We start from the raw sequence: 21,019 nt of genomic DNA, 5'->3' as shown, positions 1-21,019 counted from the left end.
AGGCTATTTTTCCTGCACCAACTGAAAAAAATTGGCATGCCTCGGGAGCTGCTGACCAGCTTCTATACCGCTACCATGGAGTCTATACTTTGCTCCTCAGTCATCGTCTGGTATGCTGGCACAACGGCCAGTGACAGACAAACCGCAAAGAATCATTAGTGAGGCAGAAAAGGTCATCGAATCGCCCCTGCTACCTCTCGAGCTCCTCCATGCGGTTAGAATGAGGAAGAGGGCCACCAGGATTTCCTACGACACCTTCCACCCTGGCAGCCTCTTCTTTGAGCCCCTCCCATCCGGCCGCCGCTTCCGAACTATCCCATCCAAGACCACCAGGCGCAGGAACTCTTTCTTCCCCCAGGCAGTTCTACTGCTCAACAACACCATCCCCTGACTCTTCCCTCCTAGTCTGCAACCAGCATACTTGCCTTAGGTGTTGCTCTTCTGCATCTCTAACACACCCAATCTCAAAGATGTAATGTTAAAGATGTTAACGAGTTTTACTGTAGGTTCGAGCAACAGCCCAAACAGCTCGGGGCCCAGGGGTCGATGATGATAGCGGCACCCTCCTCACTGAGAGACCAAGACATTGCTGCATTGGTTGCAGTCCAGGAAGCAGAAGTTCTCATGCAGCTTCGCAAGCTCAACCCCAGGAAGGCTTCAGGCCCGGATGACGTATCATCGAACTGCCTAAGAACCTGTGCAGATCAGTTGGCTCCAGTGCTCACCACTCTGTTCAGAAAATCGCTAGCGGAAGGCACAGTCCCCTCCTGTTCCAAGAGGTCCACAATTGTACCAGTCCCCAAAAAGCCAGGCAGCACAGACCTCAACAACTTCAGACCCGTGGCTTTAACACCTACCATTATGAATGTTCTAGAGCGGCTAGTCCTCGCTCACCTCAAACATACCACCGATGCACTGCTAGACCCACTCCAATTCGCATACAGGGCCAACAGGTCCATAGAGGACGCCATAAACGTCAGCCTGGTATACATCATGGAGTACCTCGACAGGCCTGGCTCATTTGCTGATGACACAACAATCATCGGTCTCATCGGCGGCAACGGAGAGCGGGACTACCGCAGGGAGATAGAGAGAATCTGCAATTGGTGCAAGAACAATAACCTTGTCCTCAACGCAACAAAGAGCTGATTGTTGATTTCAGGAAGAACCCAATCACTCCCCCACCAGTCTACATAAGCGAGACCGAAGTCTCCAGAGTATCATCGGTCCGATTCCTTGGCACAACCTTATCCACTGATCTAAGGTGGGGGCAGAACACCATCAAAATTCAGAAGAAGGCACATCAGAGGCTATTTTTCCTGCACCAACTGAAAAAAATTGGCATGCCTCGGGAGCTGCTGACCAGCTTCTATACCGCTACCACGGAGTCTATACTTTGCTCCTCAGTCATCGTCTGGTATGCTGACACAACGGCCAGCGACAGACAAACCGCAAAGAATCATTAGTGAGGAAGAAAAGGTCATCGAATCGCCCCTGCTACCTCTCGATCTCCTCCACACGGTTAGAATGAGGAAGAGGGCAACCAGGATTTCCTGCGACCCCTCCCACCCTGGCAGCCGCTTCTTTGAGCCCCTCCCATCCGGCCGCCGCTTCCGAACTATCCCATCCAAGACCACCAGGCGCAGGAACTCTTTCTTCCCCCAGGCAGTTCAACTGCTCAACAACACCGTCCCCGGACTCTTCCCTCCTAGTCTGCAACCAGCATACTTGCCTTAGGTGTTGCTCTTCTGCATTCTCTTCTGCATCTCTAACACACACTATCACAAAGATATTATCGTACTGTTATGCTGCTAGTATGTGTAACTGTAGCCTCAAATGTACTGTTAATGCTGTCAGTATGTGTAATTGTCGCCGTACATATGTAAAATGTACAACTGTCGTTACGTACTTTACCTAAGCCACGTGTACCACAAGCAATTCCGAGTACGGCACCACCGTACTTGGCGAATAAATCCATCTTGAATCTTGAGGAACCACTAGACCACCAAGGAAAGCTATAAGAAGGAAGAACCACTAGATCACCAGAGAAAGCTATAAGAAGTAAGAGGAACCACTAGACCACCAGTGAAAGCTATAAGGAGGTAGATGAACCACTAAACCATAAGGAAAACCATAGGGATAACTATAACGGATGGAGGGATACCATTATAGCCCACCAGGGAAAATGTAGTGATAACTATAAGCGGTAGAAGGGATACCATAAGACCACCAGGAAGCTATAAGGGAAGGGGGAGCACTAGGCCATCAGGCAACATAAGAGGGCAAAGCACCGAGCTACCATAAGGGACACTTAGCCCGGGGGCCACTCTAATGGGGACACTAAAAAAAAAAGACGACAGATTACAGCAGAATATTCTAGGGGATGCAACAGGGATAAAACTAACACTAAGAAAAACCATAAGCTACATTCTGCCTTACATACCTTGCAGAGTTCTTGTTGGGAGTACTCTTCTATCTCTGCAATAAAATAGAAATAGATTAGGAAGGAGTAGAGTGATCGCTACACAGACTACAGATGCTGTATTGAAGCAAATCATCCAATGCATAAACCAACTCTACTAAATAGGGGGCAGAGCCCATTTAAGGCCTTAAAGTGTACCAGAGCTCACAGGCCTAAAAAGATTTCTACATACCTGGGGCTTCCTACAGCCCCATAAGCTCCGATCGCTCCCACGCCGCCATCCTCCGCTGCCCGCAGAACCGGGTCCCCGCACTTCCATCGGTCGGAACCAGTCTGGCGTAAGAGAAGTACGCCCTCTACGTATCTCTCCAGCAGCTGCAGGAGAGATACGCAAAGAGCGCACTTCTCCTGCGTAGACTGGAGCTGACTGATGTCAGTGACGGGACCTGGTACCGGCGCTGCAGAAGATTGAGAACGGCGGCGTGGGAGCGATCGGAGCTTATCGGGCTGAAGGAAGCCCCAGGTATGCAGAAATCTTTTTAGGTCCCTGAGCCCTGAGTCCCTTTAAAGGACCACTATCATAAAAAATTGTACAAAAAAAAAAATGTATAAATGAAATTCACTGTAAATTATTTTTCTCATATGTTGCTGTCCCTTTCTAAAAGCAGTAAAAGTCTGACAGATCTGACTTTTTTTGACTAGTCCATCCCCTCATGGGCGATTCTCAGTATACATTTATAAAAGCACTCCCTGGAAACGATCTATAGCTACAACCCAGCCTTACTACTAGCTTGCACACTGGTTTTGCGGTTGGGCTAAGCAAATGATATTCAGGATGTACTTTTGAAAATAAAGAAAGCCCCGAGGGCCCTTTCACACTGGGGCGATGTGTCAAATTGCCCCCCTGCTACTGCAGCCTAATGAAAGTCTATGGGTAAGTTCATACCTCCACATTGTGGTACACTGTGCCGGAAGTGCCCAATTTAACGCTAGCACATACCTACCTTACTGCGCAGCCCCTGCTGTGATCGGCGTTGGCCCAGAAGTCATGTTAGTTGCGGCGCACATTTTTACAATACACTTCTGTGCACTTCCGCATACCCGAAACAGAAAGTGACCGCAAGCACTCGTCACTTCTTGTTTGGACGGATGCCAGACAGGGAACACTGTGTACTAATGCGGTGTGTTCCCAGAAGGCCTGTTTATGGTGGTGCACCGCCACGCTGCCGCCAATTTGTAGTGTGAAACCAGCCTGAGAATCCCCTAGGAGTAAATGGACTAGTCCAAAACCTGTCAGGTTTTTAGAATCTATTGTACATGACAGTCACACAGGGAAAATGAAAATAACTGCATTTTACTCTGGAACAAATGTACATTTTACACATTAACATACACATGCATTTATAATTTTACAATTTTCACAACAGTGGACCATTAAAGGGAGAGGTCAGTATAACATTTTCTCCTTAGGGTTCAGTTCACACGGGCATTGAACAGGAGTTAATTTCCGGCTCTTGGCGCCTAAGCACAGTCCACTCAAATAAATGGACAGCGCTTTTTAAACATCCGTAGCGTTTTTCCTGTCATTACCGCAAATGCCGCGCTCGATCCCATAACCTCTTGTCATCTTGCTACATGCAGCGTCCACTTTCATCTCCCCCGTGGGGGTCAAAACGCGACACGGCAACCGAATGATGGGAACCAATGCCAAACGCGTGTCTGCTTGTTTGCAGAGAAGCGTGTAGCATTGGCAAAGCGCAATGTCCCCGAGCGCCTGCGTGAACCGGCCCTTAGAAGTTCATTTTTAATATTTCATAGAAGTGTGGGGAAGGGTTAGAACCTCTTTAATTGAATTATCGTTATCTGTGCTCCTACTAAGAAAGTGTTGTCATGCCATGTGGGCCCTGATTCATCAAACAGCGGTACTAGCGCCATGGGAGCACCGCCAGTTGACCCATAAGGGCCTGAGCCCACTGGCGCCGTTGTCTTCGCTTCTCAGCTACACATCAATGTTAGAGATGCTGAAAAGCGGATACGACTGCCTCAGTGGGCTCAGGCCCTTAGCGTTGCATGTGTTGCTATGGCAACACACGTTACCATAGCAACAGGCGCATTATCCTGGTAACGCATGTGGCACTATTGAGTTAATGCATTGCGGTGGTGCTCCCCTGTTGATAGTACTGGTAACCAGGGCTGTGGAGTCGGTCCAAAAATCCACCGACTCCGACTCCTCAGTTTAGAATTCCACCGACTCCGACTCCACGACTCCGACTCCTCTAATTTGCATATTACAATTTTGTTGATTAAAAGTATGTAACATGAAATTCGTCTCTTAACTGCCAACGCTTAGGAATTTTACAAGACAACTGAAGTGAGAAGGATATGTAGACTACTATATTTATTCCCTTTAGACTAAAACTAGTCCTTGGTAAGAGTACTTGTAAAAGGTACAAACCGGAACAAAGAACCTCTATCAGGCCCTAGGCAATGTAAGTGTGGGTACATGTAAGAATGATGTGCAGGTACTCTGCAGGGGAATGAGGAGATTGTAAACAGACAACACCTCTGTGTTCAATGTGCACAGCATTCTCAGTGGATTCCCTGCAGCTCTGTGGGTAGTGCATATGTAGAGTATAGTACTACTGTGTAACAAAGTAAACCTGAGACAGATGAAATTAAAGTTGTATACATACCTGGGGCTTCCTCCAGCCGCCTTCAGGATAATCAGTCCCTCGATGTCCTCCTCCACCACCTGGATCTTCTGCTATGAGTCCAGGTACTTGAGCCAGTCAGGCGTAGTGCGCATGCACACACTCCGCCGCCAGGAGCATACTACACCTGTGCAGCACTATTGCGCAGGTGCAGAATGTTCCTGGCTGTGGGAGCGGCATGCGACCGGACAGCGCTGACTGGCTGAATTACCAGGACTCATAGCAGAAAATCCGGGTGGTGGAGGACAGCGAGGGACTGATTAGCCTGAAGGGGGCTGGAGGAAGCCCCAGGTATGTATAAAACTTTACTTTTCATCCATTTCAGTTACCCTTTAATTTGTAGTCACCAAACCAAATTTTAACAACATATCAAATTATTTGATTTCATCAGCAAAGGGAGTGCATACATTTGCATAAATCAGCATCAATGCAGAATTATTTCCATCTCGTTGACCATCTCTATTAGTGACACAGCTACACATCAGGCTTTATTCTTACAGCATAGATGTTATTTAGTATATATGAGATTCCTGTGTACACATCATATATACAGTCACAATCAGATATGTATATCTGACCTTAAAAATACGGGGACTGCTTTATTGAAGCAGCACAAGTAACTAATTTTGACTGGTTTATTTCATTTTTGTGGACTAAGCACAGCTATTACTGTATATATACTGTATATATACATTATTTTTAATGACTATTATCTGAGAAATAGAACATTTTATCATATTTTCTATTTTCATTAGTTACAAATTCATTAGGAGTCGGAGTCGGTGCATTTTTTCCCGACTCCGACTCCAGGCACCCAAAATTGCCCGACTCCACGACTCCGACTCCACAGCCCTGCTGGTAACATTGCCTTGCTCTGCCAGTGTACGGCAATCGTACCGCTGTTTGGTGAATCAGGGCTCTGGTGTCATATGGTGTGCAGTTCATCTGCAAAATAAAGCTGGGATTCTAATTGGGCATTCACATGACTTTGGCTCCAGTTTGTTTCTTCCTTCGCCCCTGTGGTGATAAATGGATCCATCAGTGCATTAAAGTGGTAAAACCGCTGACTTGACAATTTCCCAAGCCTGGAGTGGGTAAACAAGAGCTTTTTAAAACTTTATTAAGGTCGATTTTACACCTTATGTGATGCCGCTGCCCCCCCTCTCCCCCCCCCCCCCCCCCCCGCCCAGTGACCTACTCCCCGTGGACAGAAAATACATCACTGGGATTCCCGTTGCACCACACATGCGCGCAGCAACACCCCTGCAAACACGTTTAAAATTCCTGCGTCGCCCATTGACTTACATTACTTCCTGTAGGGAATAATTTGTGCACATATTTTATTTACACTGAAGCTAACACCCTCCTTTGTTGTACCTGTGTTGAATGCATGTTGTGTAATGTTGTCCACATTGTGGAGCTCTGCACATCATTGCAAATAGCTAATTGGGGTACAGCCTCTGTTTGAAAGCGCTGCCACTTCCTCCTGCTGTACAAAATGTAAGATTACTTCCGCTGCCATGGACGTCGGCCAGTAATGCACTGTTGATTTTTTGGCGACTCGGCGGAAGAGCGGCGTTTTCAGCGCAACGCGAGGTGGTAGCTGTGCTAGGCCCCCTTGCATTGTCCTGCGGTGAAACAGACTGACACAATATAGGTTTCCAATATAGTGTAAAGGGGCCTCAAGGGAAGACAGGTAGTGTTAGGCCTTGAAGACATTCAGTGACATACGGTATATTGACAGGGCCGGCCACTCACCATACGGAGCTGAGGAGTCCCCATAGCCCTTCATATCCGGGGCTATAACTCTGTATCCAGCATCAGCCAGGGCCGGCAGCTGCACAGGAAGAAGATATACACATTACATATATACAGTATATTAGGCCTGGAACCCACTAGCAGAATGTTACTAAGCCTTTTCTGAGCGCTTTGTGATTTGAAAACTCTTGCTAATGTAATGCTATGGGTGTGATCCCACTTCAGCGATGTGATTTTATAAAAATCCCTCACAGCATTGCATTAGCAAGAGCTTTTCAAATCACTAGCGCTTAGAAAAGGCTGCTAGTGGGTTTGAGCCCTGCTTGGCCATTCGTGTTTATATGTGAAATGTTCAGGGTTTTTTTTTTACCGCAGTTAACGCAACTTAAAGGAAATTTGCATGCGATGTGCAAATTTATGTTGCAAGATGTAATTTTTTTTTCAGGACTGTGAATATTAACAGATGTGCGATTCTCCGCTGACTTTTATTACATATGCGGAGAACGTGTTTTTGCACAGTGGCTACATATTAATCAGACAGGCTGAGAAAGATAAAAGCAGACAGTGTGGTGGGGCTGTTGATGCTGCTGGACTTAGCTTTATTGTGCCATTTACAATGCAGGGGGCGGGGCACAGACTGAGCAGACTGCAGCTACAGCTATGGAGGTCTGTGCACAAAAAAAACCAAAACGATTTAAAGTGATTTGTTAAAAATCAACTAATTAAGGAGCCTCTACACACATAACACAAAGTGTGAGTAAGTATTGCGTACATCTAGGAAAACACTCATGGTGAAGATGGATTTTAACTACTAATCAATAATATAAGAAATACAGGGGACTTATTGCAAGCCTGATTGGCTGTCTCTTGATGGAGTTCCAGTCACGCTTCCTAATGCGATAATTGCAGGTAAAATAATTACCTGATATCTCCAGGAGTACCAGCTCTCAGGAAAGCCGTGACATAGAACAATGGCTGGCCCGTTTCCCATCTCCACATAGTGCAGCTTCACTCCAGGCTGGACAAGAAAAAGACACGTAGTGAGACACATAGAACGTCTGACACTATATAACACTAGCTACCGATACTATGGAGAATTCTGTCTAAGATTGGCTTATTGACATAAAATCCTTGCACAATCTGGGCCCTGGATACCTGAAGGACTTGTTGCAACTGCATCACACATCCCACAATCTGAGATCAAAAAGATCTAATAACTTGGTCACCCCCCATGTCCACCTCAAAACTTTTGGAGACAGAGTCTTATGTCATGCTGCCCCTACACTTTGGAACTCCCTGCCACACCAGGACATCTCTATCCCTAGAAGCATTTAAAGCCAACTACCGCCCAGTGTCACTTTTCCCATTTGCATCCAAACTACTTGAACGCCATATACATGCAGAATTAAGCCATTATTTATCTGCTAACTCCCTACTTGATCAGTTCCAGTCTGGCTTTCGCTCCAACCACTCCACGGAAACAGCCCTTACCAAAGTGGCCAATGACCTTCTTACAGCCAAATCCAAAGGTCAATTTTCCATACTCATCCTTCTTGACCTGTCATCAGCATTTGATACTGTCGACCACACCTTACTCCTACAAATACTTTCAAATGTAGGAATAAAGGGCATTGCTCTAACATGGTTATCTTCCTACCTCTCTGGAAGGTCCTTCACAGTCTCCTACTCAGATCAGATCTCTTCTCCTCATGCTTTGTCTGTCGGGGTTCCCCAAGGCTCTGTCCTTGGTCCCCTCCTATTTTCCATCTACATGCATGGTCTTGGTGATTTAATCAACTCATTCGGGTTTCAATACCACCTCTATGCAGACGATACACAACTGTACCTCTCTGCCCCAGACCTTAACTCCCTCCTTAAACGTGTTCCTGACTGCTTGTCTGCTATATCCTCCTTCATGTCCTCTCGCTTCCTAAAACTTAATATGAGTAAAACAGAACTAATAATTTTTCCACCGTCTCTGTCCACCTCCCTGCCTGAAGTTACAATAAATGTTAATAACACTCCCATAACTTCAGTTCCCAAAGCACGGCGCTTGGGGGTAATATTTGACTCATCTCTCTCTTTTATTCCTCATGTTCACTCCATAACCAGCTCCTGCCATCTCCAACTCAAAAACATATCTCGCATCCGTCCCTTTCTCACTCAAGACACAACTAAAATGTTAATACATGCTCTCATAATTTCACGTCTGGACTACTGCAACGTACTACTTTGTGGACTACCGTCTAACAAACTGGCCCCGCTCCAGTCGGTACTGAACTCAGCTGCTCGTCTCATTCATCTTTTTCTTGATCTTCCTCTGCCGACCCTCTTTGTCAAGCTCTTCACTGGCTGCAAATTAACCAGAGGATTCAGTTCAAACTCCTAACCCTAACCTACAAAGCTCTCCACAATCTCTCTCTCGTGTACATATCCTCACTAATCTCCAGATACAAACCCAATCGCAATCTCAGATCTGCACATGATCTTCTGTTGTCCTCCTCTAGAATCAACTCCTCACATTCACGTTTACAAGACTTCGCACGCGCTTCACCCCTCCTCTGGAATGCCCTCCCACAACACATTCGTCACTCGCCAACCTTTGTTACCTTTAAACGCTCTCTAAAAACACACTTGTTCCGACAAGCATATGCTCTACCTTAGGCCACTTCCCTTTGTCCTAAGACCAAATTGCACTCCTACTAGGTATCCTAAAACACAAAGCCTCTATATATTTTCTGCATACCACCCCTCCTCCTGTCCCCCCCCCCCCCCCCCATTCCCTTTAGATTGTAAGCTTGCAAGGGCAGGGCTCTCTCCTCCTTTTGTGTCTTGGTAACAATTATACATTTTATTCATCATGTTAATTTTATCATTGTCATTACCAATTCTATAATTTGTATTTTGTATCATTCTTTGTATTTTGTCACTAATTATGTATCTTGTATATTGGTGTACACCATTGTCTGTATTATTATGTACCCCATGTTTGTTTCTTACGTTGTACAGCGCCACGGAATATGTTGGCGCTTTATAAATCAATAATAATAATAATAATAATCCAAACTGAAAAGCCACCTGTTTAGTCTGGCATTTATGAACACCTGCTTATTCTGTATCACAGTCCTGCACTGAGACATATCTAAGCACTTTGAGTCTTATGAGAGAAAAGCACTTTACAAATGTTATTGTATTGTACTTTATTATTGTAACACATAATAGCAGTGATAGTTCAAAAACTGCACAAAGCTCCCTCCTAGCATGCAGTTGGCTGGATGGTGTAATGGTTAAGGGCTCTGCCTCTGACACCGGAGACCAGGGTTCGAATCTCGGCTCTGCCTGTTCAGTAAGCCAGCACTAATTCAGTAGGAGACCTTTGGCAAGTCTCCCTTACACTGCTACTGCCAATAGAGCGCGCCCTAGTGTCTGCTGCTCTGCTCTGGCGCTTTGAGTCCGCAAGGAGAAAAGTGCAATATAAATGTTATTTGTCTTGTCTTGTCTTGTCTAGCTGGGGAATAACCACACTTCTAGCAACTGCAAGCTTTTGTGAATGGATCGGATCGGCTGCGGTAAATATGAAATCTGTTCGGGAAAGATCCAGGTCAGCAACAAGAAGAAGCAAAGTGATAACAGCAGGCAGGTGTGTGAGTCGGGAACAGGTCTGGTGGGCAACGGTAATACAATAATTCCAGTACAGACCACTGTTGTGACAAATGGACACATGTTATCAGTGCCAGTCCATTTTCAGTGCCAGTCTGTCCCCAGTGCCGGTCCAGTTGAACTTCAAAGCTCCCCTTTAACTTTGCTCAGAACACATAGCAAAGTTTACAATCATAGGAAAAAATATTTACCCCTTCCTGGCCCGAATCAGTTACATAGTTATTTTTTTTGGAAAAAGACATACGTCCATCAAGTTCAACCAGTATAAAGTACAACACCAGCCCGCTCCCTCACATATCCTTGTTGATCCAGAGGAAGGCGAAAAAACCCTTACAAGGCATGGTCCAATTAGCCTCAAAAGGGAAAAAAATTACTTCCCGACTCCAGATGGCAATCAGATAAAATCCCTGGATCAACATCATTAGGCATTGCCTAGTAATTGTAGCCATGGATGTCTTTCAACGCAAGGAAAGCATCTTAATTTAGGCGCACAACCCGATCATTAAATTAGGCGCTGCCATAATTAGGCGCTGCCATAGAGCACATCATTGCAGCTTCGGCAGCGCTGGCTGGGTAATTTGGGTGCAGAGGTTCTGCTATTATGCAGCCAAACTCCGGATACCGGAGTAAAGCCAAACAATGAAGGTGCTGTGGTGCAAATATAGCTGGCTACCGGGACTGACGACAACACCTTATCAGTTGACATTCCTGTACTTCTACGGCAGGTGCCAAAAATAACAGGCATTGTCATTATATGTACACTTCCGGATCATCTCTATTTCTGCTTATTTATAACACTTGATTGTTTATGAGTTCTAAACAAATATAGCATGAAGATACGAAAGAACCTGAATGACCTGAATGACTAGAATATAAGGTTTTTTTGGTTTTTTAGGTTTAACAATGAAAAAAGTTTTGCCAATACACATATTGCATATGTGAAAAAGTAATTTTTGTAGTCACTCATTCAACCTAAGCTTCAAATTTCAATGATAACATAGGAGATAAGCAGGGCCGGCCCGCCCATGAGGCGGGGTGAAACCTTTGCCTCAGGCGGCACTTCTGGGGGGGCGGCACCTGCCCCGTGGGTGTGGGGGACCGCCCGAGCTGGTGGGGATAGCGGGCAGGAAGGGGGTATTCGGCCTAGTGGCGGGGAGGGGGGTCGGACCCCCCCTCCCTCGCCTGGGTCCCCTGACCTCCGCTCCCCTCCTGCTTTAAAGAGTTACGTCGCTGGCTGCATTGTAAGAGGCAACGGGCGGGGATCACTCACCTCTTCCTCGTTCCAGCGTGCGCTCCACTGACGTCACTTCCTGCTACGCCGCAGGAAGTGTCGTCAGTGGAGCACACGCTTAACGAGGAAGAGGTGAGTGATCCCGCCCGTTGCCTCTTACAATGCAGCCAGCAACGTAACTCTTTAAAGCAGGAGGGGAGCGGAGGACGGGGGACCCAGGCGAGGGAGGGGGAGTCCAACCCCCCTCCCCGCCACTAGGCCCAATACCCCCTTCCTGCCCGCTATCCCCTCCAGCTCGGGCGGCCCCCCCACACCCACAGCTGGGGGGGGGGGGCGGCGATTTGTTTCTAGATTGCCTCAGGCAGCATAAAGTCTAGGGCCGGGCCTGGAGATAAGGCTAGACACTACCCAGCTTGACTGCTACGAGCCCCAGTGAATATAAACATCACTTAGAGCAGGGGTAGGGAACCTATGGCTCGGGAACCAGATGTGGCTCTTTTGATGGCTGCATCTGGCTCACATACACATCAGTAGGGGTTGACTTACTAAGCTACACTGCTCAAGCAGCACAGCTTAGTGTGGCAGCACAAATAACATTTTCAAAGTAGGCACGTTACTGTTGTAGCATGCACCACTAACTTACTCGCGCTACCCCAAAACGAACGGCTGCTCCAATTGTCCCACTCCGGACCCTGTCAGGTCCAGTGACTTTGTAGGACGAGATCCCCGCACCTTGATTGACCCAATAGGCTGCCTGTGGGCGGATCTTGCCCTACAAAATGAATCTACCCCCAAGTCCGCTAGCTAATTGTACAAGCTGTTAGTCGGTATTTCTCCTGTCTGGCTCTCAGGGAAATTGCTGATGGTGCTCTCAGCCAAAAAGGTTCCTGACCCCTGACTTAGAGTGTACCCAAGGCAGTGGGGAAGGGGGAGGGCAGAGGGGACACAGAGGCATGTTCCCTACTCCATGACATGCCACTTTGTCGCCACCTAGCCCCCCCCCCCCCCCCGCTGCGCTGTCACCCCTAAAAAATGATGACAAGCAGCTTGTCAGCATCTGACTGGGGAAGGGCCACCCTTTGCAAAATGGCTGCCAAAAATGCTTCCAAAACAGTCAAATCTCAAACGGAGTGAATCCACCTCAGAGAACCGGATGGCAGCAGCAAATCACAGCTTGATAAAGAGATCCTGTGAGGTCTTGAAACAATGACATTGGTTCTTCTCCTGTTACAATAACTTGCTACAAATAGATAAAGAGGTACAGGGGTGTAAGGGCCTAAAGGGAGCAGTGCCTGTGACTCCAGGGGGAACCAGAGCTGTAGGAGGCCCAACTACTACTTCACTCCCTCGGATATAGCGGTCCATCCTTCAGGTGTTTTTGTGGCTACACTTGTTATGGGTGTGAAGATTATGATGTCAACACTTGTATTATGACCCTGTGAGATGGGCCTCCAGGCTGTGAGGGTCACCTAGGGGTTAGCAAGGGAAGGGGTGTGAACATTCAGGGCTTTGCTGGGGGGCCCCATGCTTTGTTGTTACACTCCTAAAGAAGAGGTACTACCTTTTAGAAAGAGGTCTCTTTCTCTGGTCTCATTAGGAACGGAAGTGAGAGGAGAGAACTTCAACTGGTACAGAGACCCAATGAAAACCTGACAGGAATTTATAGAAGCCTGCTCCTGGTGACAGGTTCTCTTTAATCCCTTATTTATGAAACAGCAGGGGCATGTTAGAGAGGAGAAAAGGTGTCCTTCCAGTGATTCTCACACATAAAGGATTGTTCGACAAACCGCGCGTTTGATGTAATCTCTTATAAGAGAGCGGAAAAAGCTGGAGTATATCGAAGTTAAACTAAGCTGGAAGATGAAATACGGGCTTTATCGGCCTCTACTTGGCTTTATAGAAAGTAAGATAAATGAAATGTATGAGAGATCAGCTTTGGTACCATTCATCAGCCTTTATTGCACTTTTGACCCCAAGCTGATGTACAGCCCTGAGCTGAGGAACATTGGCTCTGTTCATATGTCCCTGATCAATGCTTTGCCCAGTGAGCAGGAGATAATGACATTCCCTCTGTGGTGGCAGCAATAAAACCTGCTAAATGACCAGTAACTATCACACAGAGCCAGGAATATATCACCCTGGAGACAAGGATCTACAGGGAGGTGGAAGAACCTTCATTAATAAACCAAACTGTGTAATGGCCCATACTCACGGGCTACAAATGTCGCCGCAACACGCGGCGCGCGCGTGTTGCAGCGACAGGTCGCCTGTGAGTATGAGGCGTTGCACGGGCGCGCACCCCGAACTGTCGCTCGTCGCTGATGTCGCCGGGCGATTGAACCGCTCAATCGCCTGGCGACAGTCGCCGCCGCAACTCCGCCGCAACTGTCGCTAGTCCGCGTGAGTACGCGGACTAGCGACAGCAACAAGATAAGTTATACATTGGGCTTCCGGCAGGGGGGAGGCGCAACAGCGACAGCTTCCGCCGCATCAGTTGCCAGGTCCCTCCGCCGTGTGTATGTGGAGGGACCTGGCGACAAGCTGTCGCCGGCCTGTCGCGCACACGCTCACGTGTGCTGGCGACAGGCCAAAAAGTTGCCCGTGAGTATGGGCCATAAGGGTCACCAGTCTCCCATAATTCTCCTCCGGGTCCAAAATTCCGAAAAAAAAGGCTTTTAAAGGGTTACTCCACCTTAAATGATATAGTGGACCGAAAGTCCCCTATAACTAAAAAACACAAAGATAACGGGAGCCCAAACAGTGCAGTATGTCACAAATAAGTGGTAGAATAAGAAAGAAAATAGAATAGGTACTAACAAAGGAAGGTTGCAGAAGGGCAACCAACCACTGTAGGCAGGTGGAGATCTATGTACTCTGCTCCACTCGGGTGTCCAGGCAAGCTGGATAGAGTCACGCTTTTGTTACAAAACAACCAAATGGTACCGGAAGTGGTGGCTCATTAGGGGCCAGAGGTACAGCGCTCCCAAAGAAGGGAAGAAAGCACGAAAGGCAGAAAGAGGCACCCAGTAGTATAATAAAACTGTGTTAAAAACAATAAAATGAGAAAATATGAGGTGGCTTAGCTCAATGAAGAAAAATTCATGCATGAAATGAATTTTAATATGCGCTGGCAATGCATTTCGTGGATCGCTGCCAACTTCCTCAGGTTGAATAAAGTGCCAACAAGTGCTCTGAGCCAAGTTCAAGGCACTATATTGATATTCATGTTATTATACTTATGGGCACCTCTTTCCCCCTTTTGTACTCCACCCAAAACTAGGTAGCAATCACAGTTAGGCCTCTTGCACACTGCATGCATTTCCGATTTGGATTCTGCTTTTTAATCGTTTTTAACATCCGATTCCGATTTTTAATCTTTACTGCACACTGCATTTTTTGATCCGTTTTTCCATTGAATGTATTCAGGGAAAATCGGAATCAGAATCGGAAAACGGATTTGCAGTGTGCAGGGAGCCTAAGACGTTCATATATTAACAGTTAAAGGGGAACTGAAGAGAGAGGTATATGGAGGCTGCCATGTTTATTTCCTTTTAATCAATACCAGTTGCCTGGCAGCCCTGCTGGTCTATTTCTCTGCAGTAGTATCTGATTAAAACCAGAAACAAGCATGCAGCTAGTCTTGTCAGATCAGACTTATAAGTCTGAACCACTGAAACACCTGATCTGCTGCATGCTTGTTCAGGGGCTATGGCTAATAGTATTAGAGGCAGAGGATCAGCAGGGCTGCCAGGCAACTGGTATTGTCTAAAAGGAAATAAACATGACAGCCTCCATATACCTCTCTCTTCAGTTCCCCTTTAAGTGATGAATGCATTTACAGGGACATTATCCATAACTAACTGCTAGAAAAGAATGGCAGTACACAGTGGGGATCAGCTGAAAGTGTGTTGGGGAACAGAATCTCCACCCTTCTCTGTTCTTAGTGGATCACCACACCCCATGTTTTGACTGGATCCAATATTAATGAGGATGGGTAAGAATGAAGTCATTGTGCAAATCGTATCAGGTCATTTGGAGGCAAAGATTGGCAGGTGCCAAATAGACACCTGTCAATGTTAGGAATTGGGCCCACAGCGGTGAGTTGGGCGCCCGATGTGGGTAGAAGCCGATTGTAGGCGATCAGCTACAACTAGCTCTTATTTGGGCATCGGGGATATGCGGTTTGGTCTAGGCACTTAAAGGTGAGGGTTAGGCATTAGGCGATGGGGGGTGGTTTAGGACTAGGGGGTCGGTTTAGGCACTTGGTGAAATTAGAGTTAGGCATTAGGTAGGTGGGTTAAGTTTAGGCACTAATGCTGGGCATACACGGCTCGATTTTGCCGCTCGATTTTCACGCTCGATCGATTACGCAGACTATTCTCTTATCTTTCGCTCGTATTTCTTATCTTTCTCCATTGTGTTCAATGCGGAATCAAGCGCGGAAACGATCGGGCGGGAGATCGGACATGTCGGAAATTATCTATCGAGCCATCTAAATGGCTCAGAATCGAGCCGTGTATTCCCAGCATTTCTGAAGATGAGTTAGTTAGGAAGATTAGTGATTAGGTGGGGGGATTGGCTCAGGCACCAACTCTCCCCCTTCCAATCCCGATAAGATAGTTATGCAAATTGTGACTATTATATCGGGCATCTCTGGGCACCCAAATTACCGTTTATAGATGATAATCAAAGCTTTTCCGTCTTTAGTCTGGATGTTTTTTGAGGACAAACTTAATAAATGAGGCAAAATGTTGGGAAATGATGGAGGAAACTTAAAGAGAACCTGTAACAAAAAGAAGTTCCCCTGGGGGGTACTCACCTCTGGGGGTGAAGCCTCAGGGTCCCAACGATGCTTCCCCCATCCCTGTAGCTGCAGGAATTCCAGTGTTGGTTCCCCTGAAGTCTCCGGCAATCCTCCCTCGACAAGCCTGACAAGCGCTGATTTATTTACCTTTCCTGGCTCCAGCGGGGGCGCTGTTGCGGCTCTCCACACGGAGATAGGCGAAAATATCCAATCTCTGTTGGGTCCGCTCTACTGCGCAGGCGCAGGAGACCTGCGCTTGCGCAGTAGAGCTGGCCGACAGTGATCGGCTATTTCTAAATGCATTTTAAAAGGAATATTAAGAAAAAAAATTAAAATAAATTATTTCTCAGTTTTTGGCCATTATAGCTCTAAAATAATACATGCTACCATAATTAAAACCTATGTATTTTATTTGCTCATTTGTCCCGGTTATTACACCATTTAAATTTCGTACCTATCACAATGTATGGCACCAACATTTTATTTGGAAATAAAGGTGCATTTTTTCCAGTTTTGCGTTCATCACTATTTACAAGCTTAAAATTTAAAAATGTTCGTAATATACCCTCTTCACATGCATATTAAAAAAGTTCATAATGAGAGTCTTTTTTTTTTTTTTTTAGCCCTGGAAGCATACTGATCGCTTCCAGGAAGCATATAGAGGACGGGAAACTTTTTTTTATGTCAGAAAGACTGCGGCCTCTGATGAGAAGCCGTCGTTTTTTTTCTGCTGAGGACATAGATCAATGAATGGGAACCATGTTCTACATCTTTAGTCCTGTCAGGTGCAGCTCTGCGGAATGTTTGTTTCTGAGAATTCTGAAGCCAGGGAAAATAATGCCTGGTCGCCTAGAATGCTCTGGGAGAAGAATTCTGCATAGCTAAGCAGCCTAGGCTAAGCACCACTGGGAGGGCTGGGCTACATACTAATATACAGCAATATTCAGATATAGGAAGTGTTTCTGATGCTGAGACCAGGAAAATTACGATAAAAAGGGCATCCTATAAAATAAAATCCCTGTGTCCCTGCTTCCTCCTACGTGTCCCTGTGTCCGTGACAGTTTGCTGTCTGAGAACCTCGTTGCATTGTGGGAAATAACGGCTTTTTCCAACAGCCAAGCAAGCAATATCTCCCTGTGTGCATATACTACAGACAGTGGTGAGGGACGGGCGAGCAGGACACACCTATGCGCACGTTGCGTGGGGGGGGTTTGCGGCCATGGTCTAGCTCCCTTTTTTTTAACGGACGGGCCTTTTTACTGTGACTACATTCTACTATATGTCACTACAGGGCCTCTTTAATGCAAGCTTTATGAACCCAGGTCACTGTGAAAAAAAATGATCTTCCAGCAAGATAATGACCCCGGGGATAAAGCCAACGCTACACAACAATGGCTATAAACGAATAAACGAATGACATTAATGTTTCGGAGTGGCCACGTTGGAGTCCGGAACTCAGTCCAACAGAGAATTAGTGACTGGACTTGAAAGAGGCTGCTCACTAATACAACCTGACAGAGCTGGAGCTATCTGGCAGTGCTGATGGGCTGTGGAAACCTCTCCACACTGACCCAAGGCCGTAATTATTCCCACACGTATGTCAGCCAAGCACTGGCTCCAATGTGCTGGATGCTCACTACATCAGCTCATTGTCATTTTTCCTTCACAATTCATTTCAAGCAAATCCACACTTTATGAAGTCATTTTAAAAGCCCCATTTATTGAAAGGGGAAAAAAACATAATACGACTTCAGAAATAATAATCTGCTTTTTTTATGATTATATAAGTTATGATACCACTTTCCATCCTCGGATTTACCCCATGACTGTGCCTGCGCTTCCAAATCTGCCTACCAAGGTCACATGGTATAGATGACATCACTAGACATCACTATCCCAGAATGCACCTGGGAGATTTCTGCTAGGCAGATCCCTCTGGTAGAAGCTTTAGGAATGCGTTTTTATTAAAGAGGCCCTGTAGTGACATAAAGAAGAATACAGTAAATTCAGGATACCCACTTTGATGGTCATTTTCACGTTTTCAGCATTAGAAACACTTTCTATATCTATTGTATATATTGCTGGATACTGGTATGTAGCTCCGCCCTCCCAGTGATGCTTAGCCTAGGCTATTCAACTATGGGCTCTGGAATTCTGAGAAACAAACATTCCACAGAGCTGCACCTGACAGGACTAAAGGTGTTACCACCTCTGACAAATTTCAGAATGTAAATTAGGGTGAGAAAAAAAAATTGTACAATGGGCAAACACTGACTAAATCATTTATAAATAAACGTAAACAAATAAGCAATTTTAGTCATTACATTATTTTCACTTCAGTTCCTCTTTAATAAAGATTTTATTTCTTGAGAAAAGAACATTCTTACTTTAACCGCCTTAGCGGTATGGACGAGCTCAGCTCGTCCATTACCGCCAGAGGGTGCCGCTCAGGCCCTGCTGGGCCGATTTTGATAAAATAAAAAGAGGCACACGCAGCCGGCACTTTGCCAGCCGCGTGTGCTGCCTGATCGCCGCCGCTCTGCGGCGATCCGCCTCAAGCAGCGGCGAAAGAGGGTCCCCCCAGCCGCCCGAGCCCTGTGCAGCCGGAACAAATAGTTCCGGCCAGCGCTAAGGGCTGGATCGGAGGCGGCTGACGTCAGGACGTCGGCTGACGTCACTCCGCTCGTCGCCATGGCGACGAGGAAAGCCAAACAAGGAAGGCTGCTCATTGCAGCCTTCCTTGTTACTTATGCTTGCCGGAGGCGATCAGAAGAACGCCTCCGGAGCGCCCTCTAGTGGGCTTTCATGCAGCCAACTTTCAGTTGGCTGCATGAAATAGTCTTTTTTTAATTAAAAAAAACCCTCCCGCAGCCGCCCTGGCGATCTCAATAGAACGCCAGGGTGGTTAATACTAAAAGCATCTACTCATGCTAATTTCGGGTTAAGGCACATCTATACTCTTGCACAAGAAAAAGGAAAATACAGAGAAATCGACCCTGTGTCCACCCTGTGTTTGTGTATAGAGAACAGCCTTTCTAATTCTCCCTTCTCAGTAAGTAATGAGCAAGTGTAATTTGAGCTGTCAGCTATGTGACGGCAGGTGTGCCGATGTACTAATATGTAAACGCTGGAGGTTAACTCTTTCTGTGCTCCCATGAAACCCGGAAGTAAACACTGCAGATTTATTGCAGGAGTTCTGTAAGCTGTAACAATAATGTTTTTCTTTAAATGTTATTATGCTGTTGCTTATCTTTTAGAGATGGAGATGGGTTTAAGTCTACTTTAAAGGAAACGGTGTAATCAAAAAGATTTTATACATACCTGGGGCTTCCTCCAGCCCCATACGCTCCGATCGCTCCCACGCCGCCGTCCTCCGCTGCCCGCAGCTATGAGAACCGGGACCTGTCACTGACGTCTCATCGGAGCCAGCTACGCAGGAGAAGTATGCCGTCTACATATCTCTCTAGAGTCTGCTGCAGAGATGCGCAAACAGCACACTTCTATGACGTTTAGACTGGCTCCGACTGACGGAAGAGCGGGGACCCGGTTCTCGTAGCTGCAGACATCGGAGGGCGGTACTTGATTGGTTCATTCCCAAGCTGCATAAATAAAATTAGCATAACATATGTATAAACTCAGAATTATCAGTATCTAACTGACTATCCCTACTCCTGACGAGCTATGAGTCTGCAGTGGGTGTGGCTTAAAGTGTACCTGAAGGGAAAAAAAATCTTTAGCCCTCCTCCGGCAGCTTTTGGAGGTACTCGTGTCCCTGGGCAATATGAATCTGTATTGCAGAAATGTGAGCCCGGACTCGCACATGAGCAGTACAGATGCAATCGTCTTTGAAAGCTCTCAGGGACGCGAGTGCTTCAGAAGCATGTTCTATGGGGTGCCGAGCCTTCCCTTTTCATAGGTGAGCGTCTAAAGATAAATACCCACCAGCAGATAATGGCCAGATGGACCGGGGATCTCCAAGGACGAACAATCTGCCTGAATCGGGAAACGTAGTTTTCAGTGGCGGAAACGAACGGTCGTTGACATAATCGCAGCAAATCCCACGCAAGTCAATGAGGATCGGAACTAAGACATGTCAGTCGATCAAAAACAAATGGTTGCCGTGCGTGTCATTAAACATCTTTTAACAATTTTTTGCTAAACGATGTTGCGCGATATAACGAGAAAAAATGTCCGTGAAAATTGCTGGGTTGGTATGGGCTTTAAAGGAGAACTGCAGTGAGAAGAATATGGAGGCTGACATATTTATCTCCTTTTAAGCCATACCAGTTGCCTGGCAGCCATGCTGATCTATTTGGCTGCAGTAGTGTCTGGATCCCACCAGAAACAAGCATGCAGCTAATCTTGCCAGATCTGACAATAATGTCAGAAACACCTGATCTGCTGCATGCTTGTTCAGGGGCTGTGGCTAATAG

The 21,019-nt window shown here is 46.5% G+C and overlaps 1 protein-coding gene across 3 annotated transcripts in view; it reads right to left on the bottom strand.

Moving 5' to 3' along the window:
• Nucleotides 1-21,019, bottom strand: part of EPHX2 (epoxide hydrolase 2) — a 147,062-nt gene that overhangs the window by 64,589 nt on the left and 61,454 nt on the right. For all 3 annotated transcript variants that reach the window (XM_068280105.1, XM_068280106.1, XM_068280107.1), the window contains 3 exons: nt 7,814-7,909; nt 6,892-6,970; nt 2,444-2,478 (listed from right to left, as the gene is read on the bottom strand). In XM_068280105.1, coding sequence (XP_068136206.1) covers nt 2,444-2,478; nt 6,892-6,970; nt 7,814-7,909 — 210 coding nt within the window. The remainder of the gene's footprint in view (nt 1-2,443; nt 2,479-6,891; nt 6,971-7,813; nt 7,910-21,019) is intronic.

The sequence above is a fragment of the Hyperolius riggenbachi genome, chromosome 4 (assembly GCF_040937935.1).
Source record: "Hyperolius riggenbachi isolate aHypRig1 chromosome 4, aHypRig1.pri, whole genome shotgun sequence".
NCBI lineage: Eukaryota > Metazoa > Chordata > Amphibia > Anura > Hyperoliidae > Hyperolius > Hyperolius riggenbachi.
Note: the sequence above shows the minus strand (reverse complement) of the source record. Positions and strands in the feature narration are given on the sequence as shown.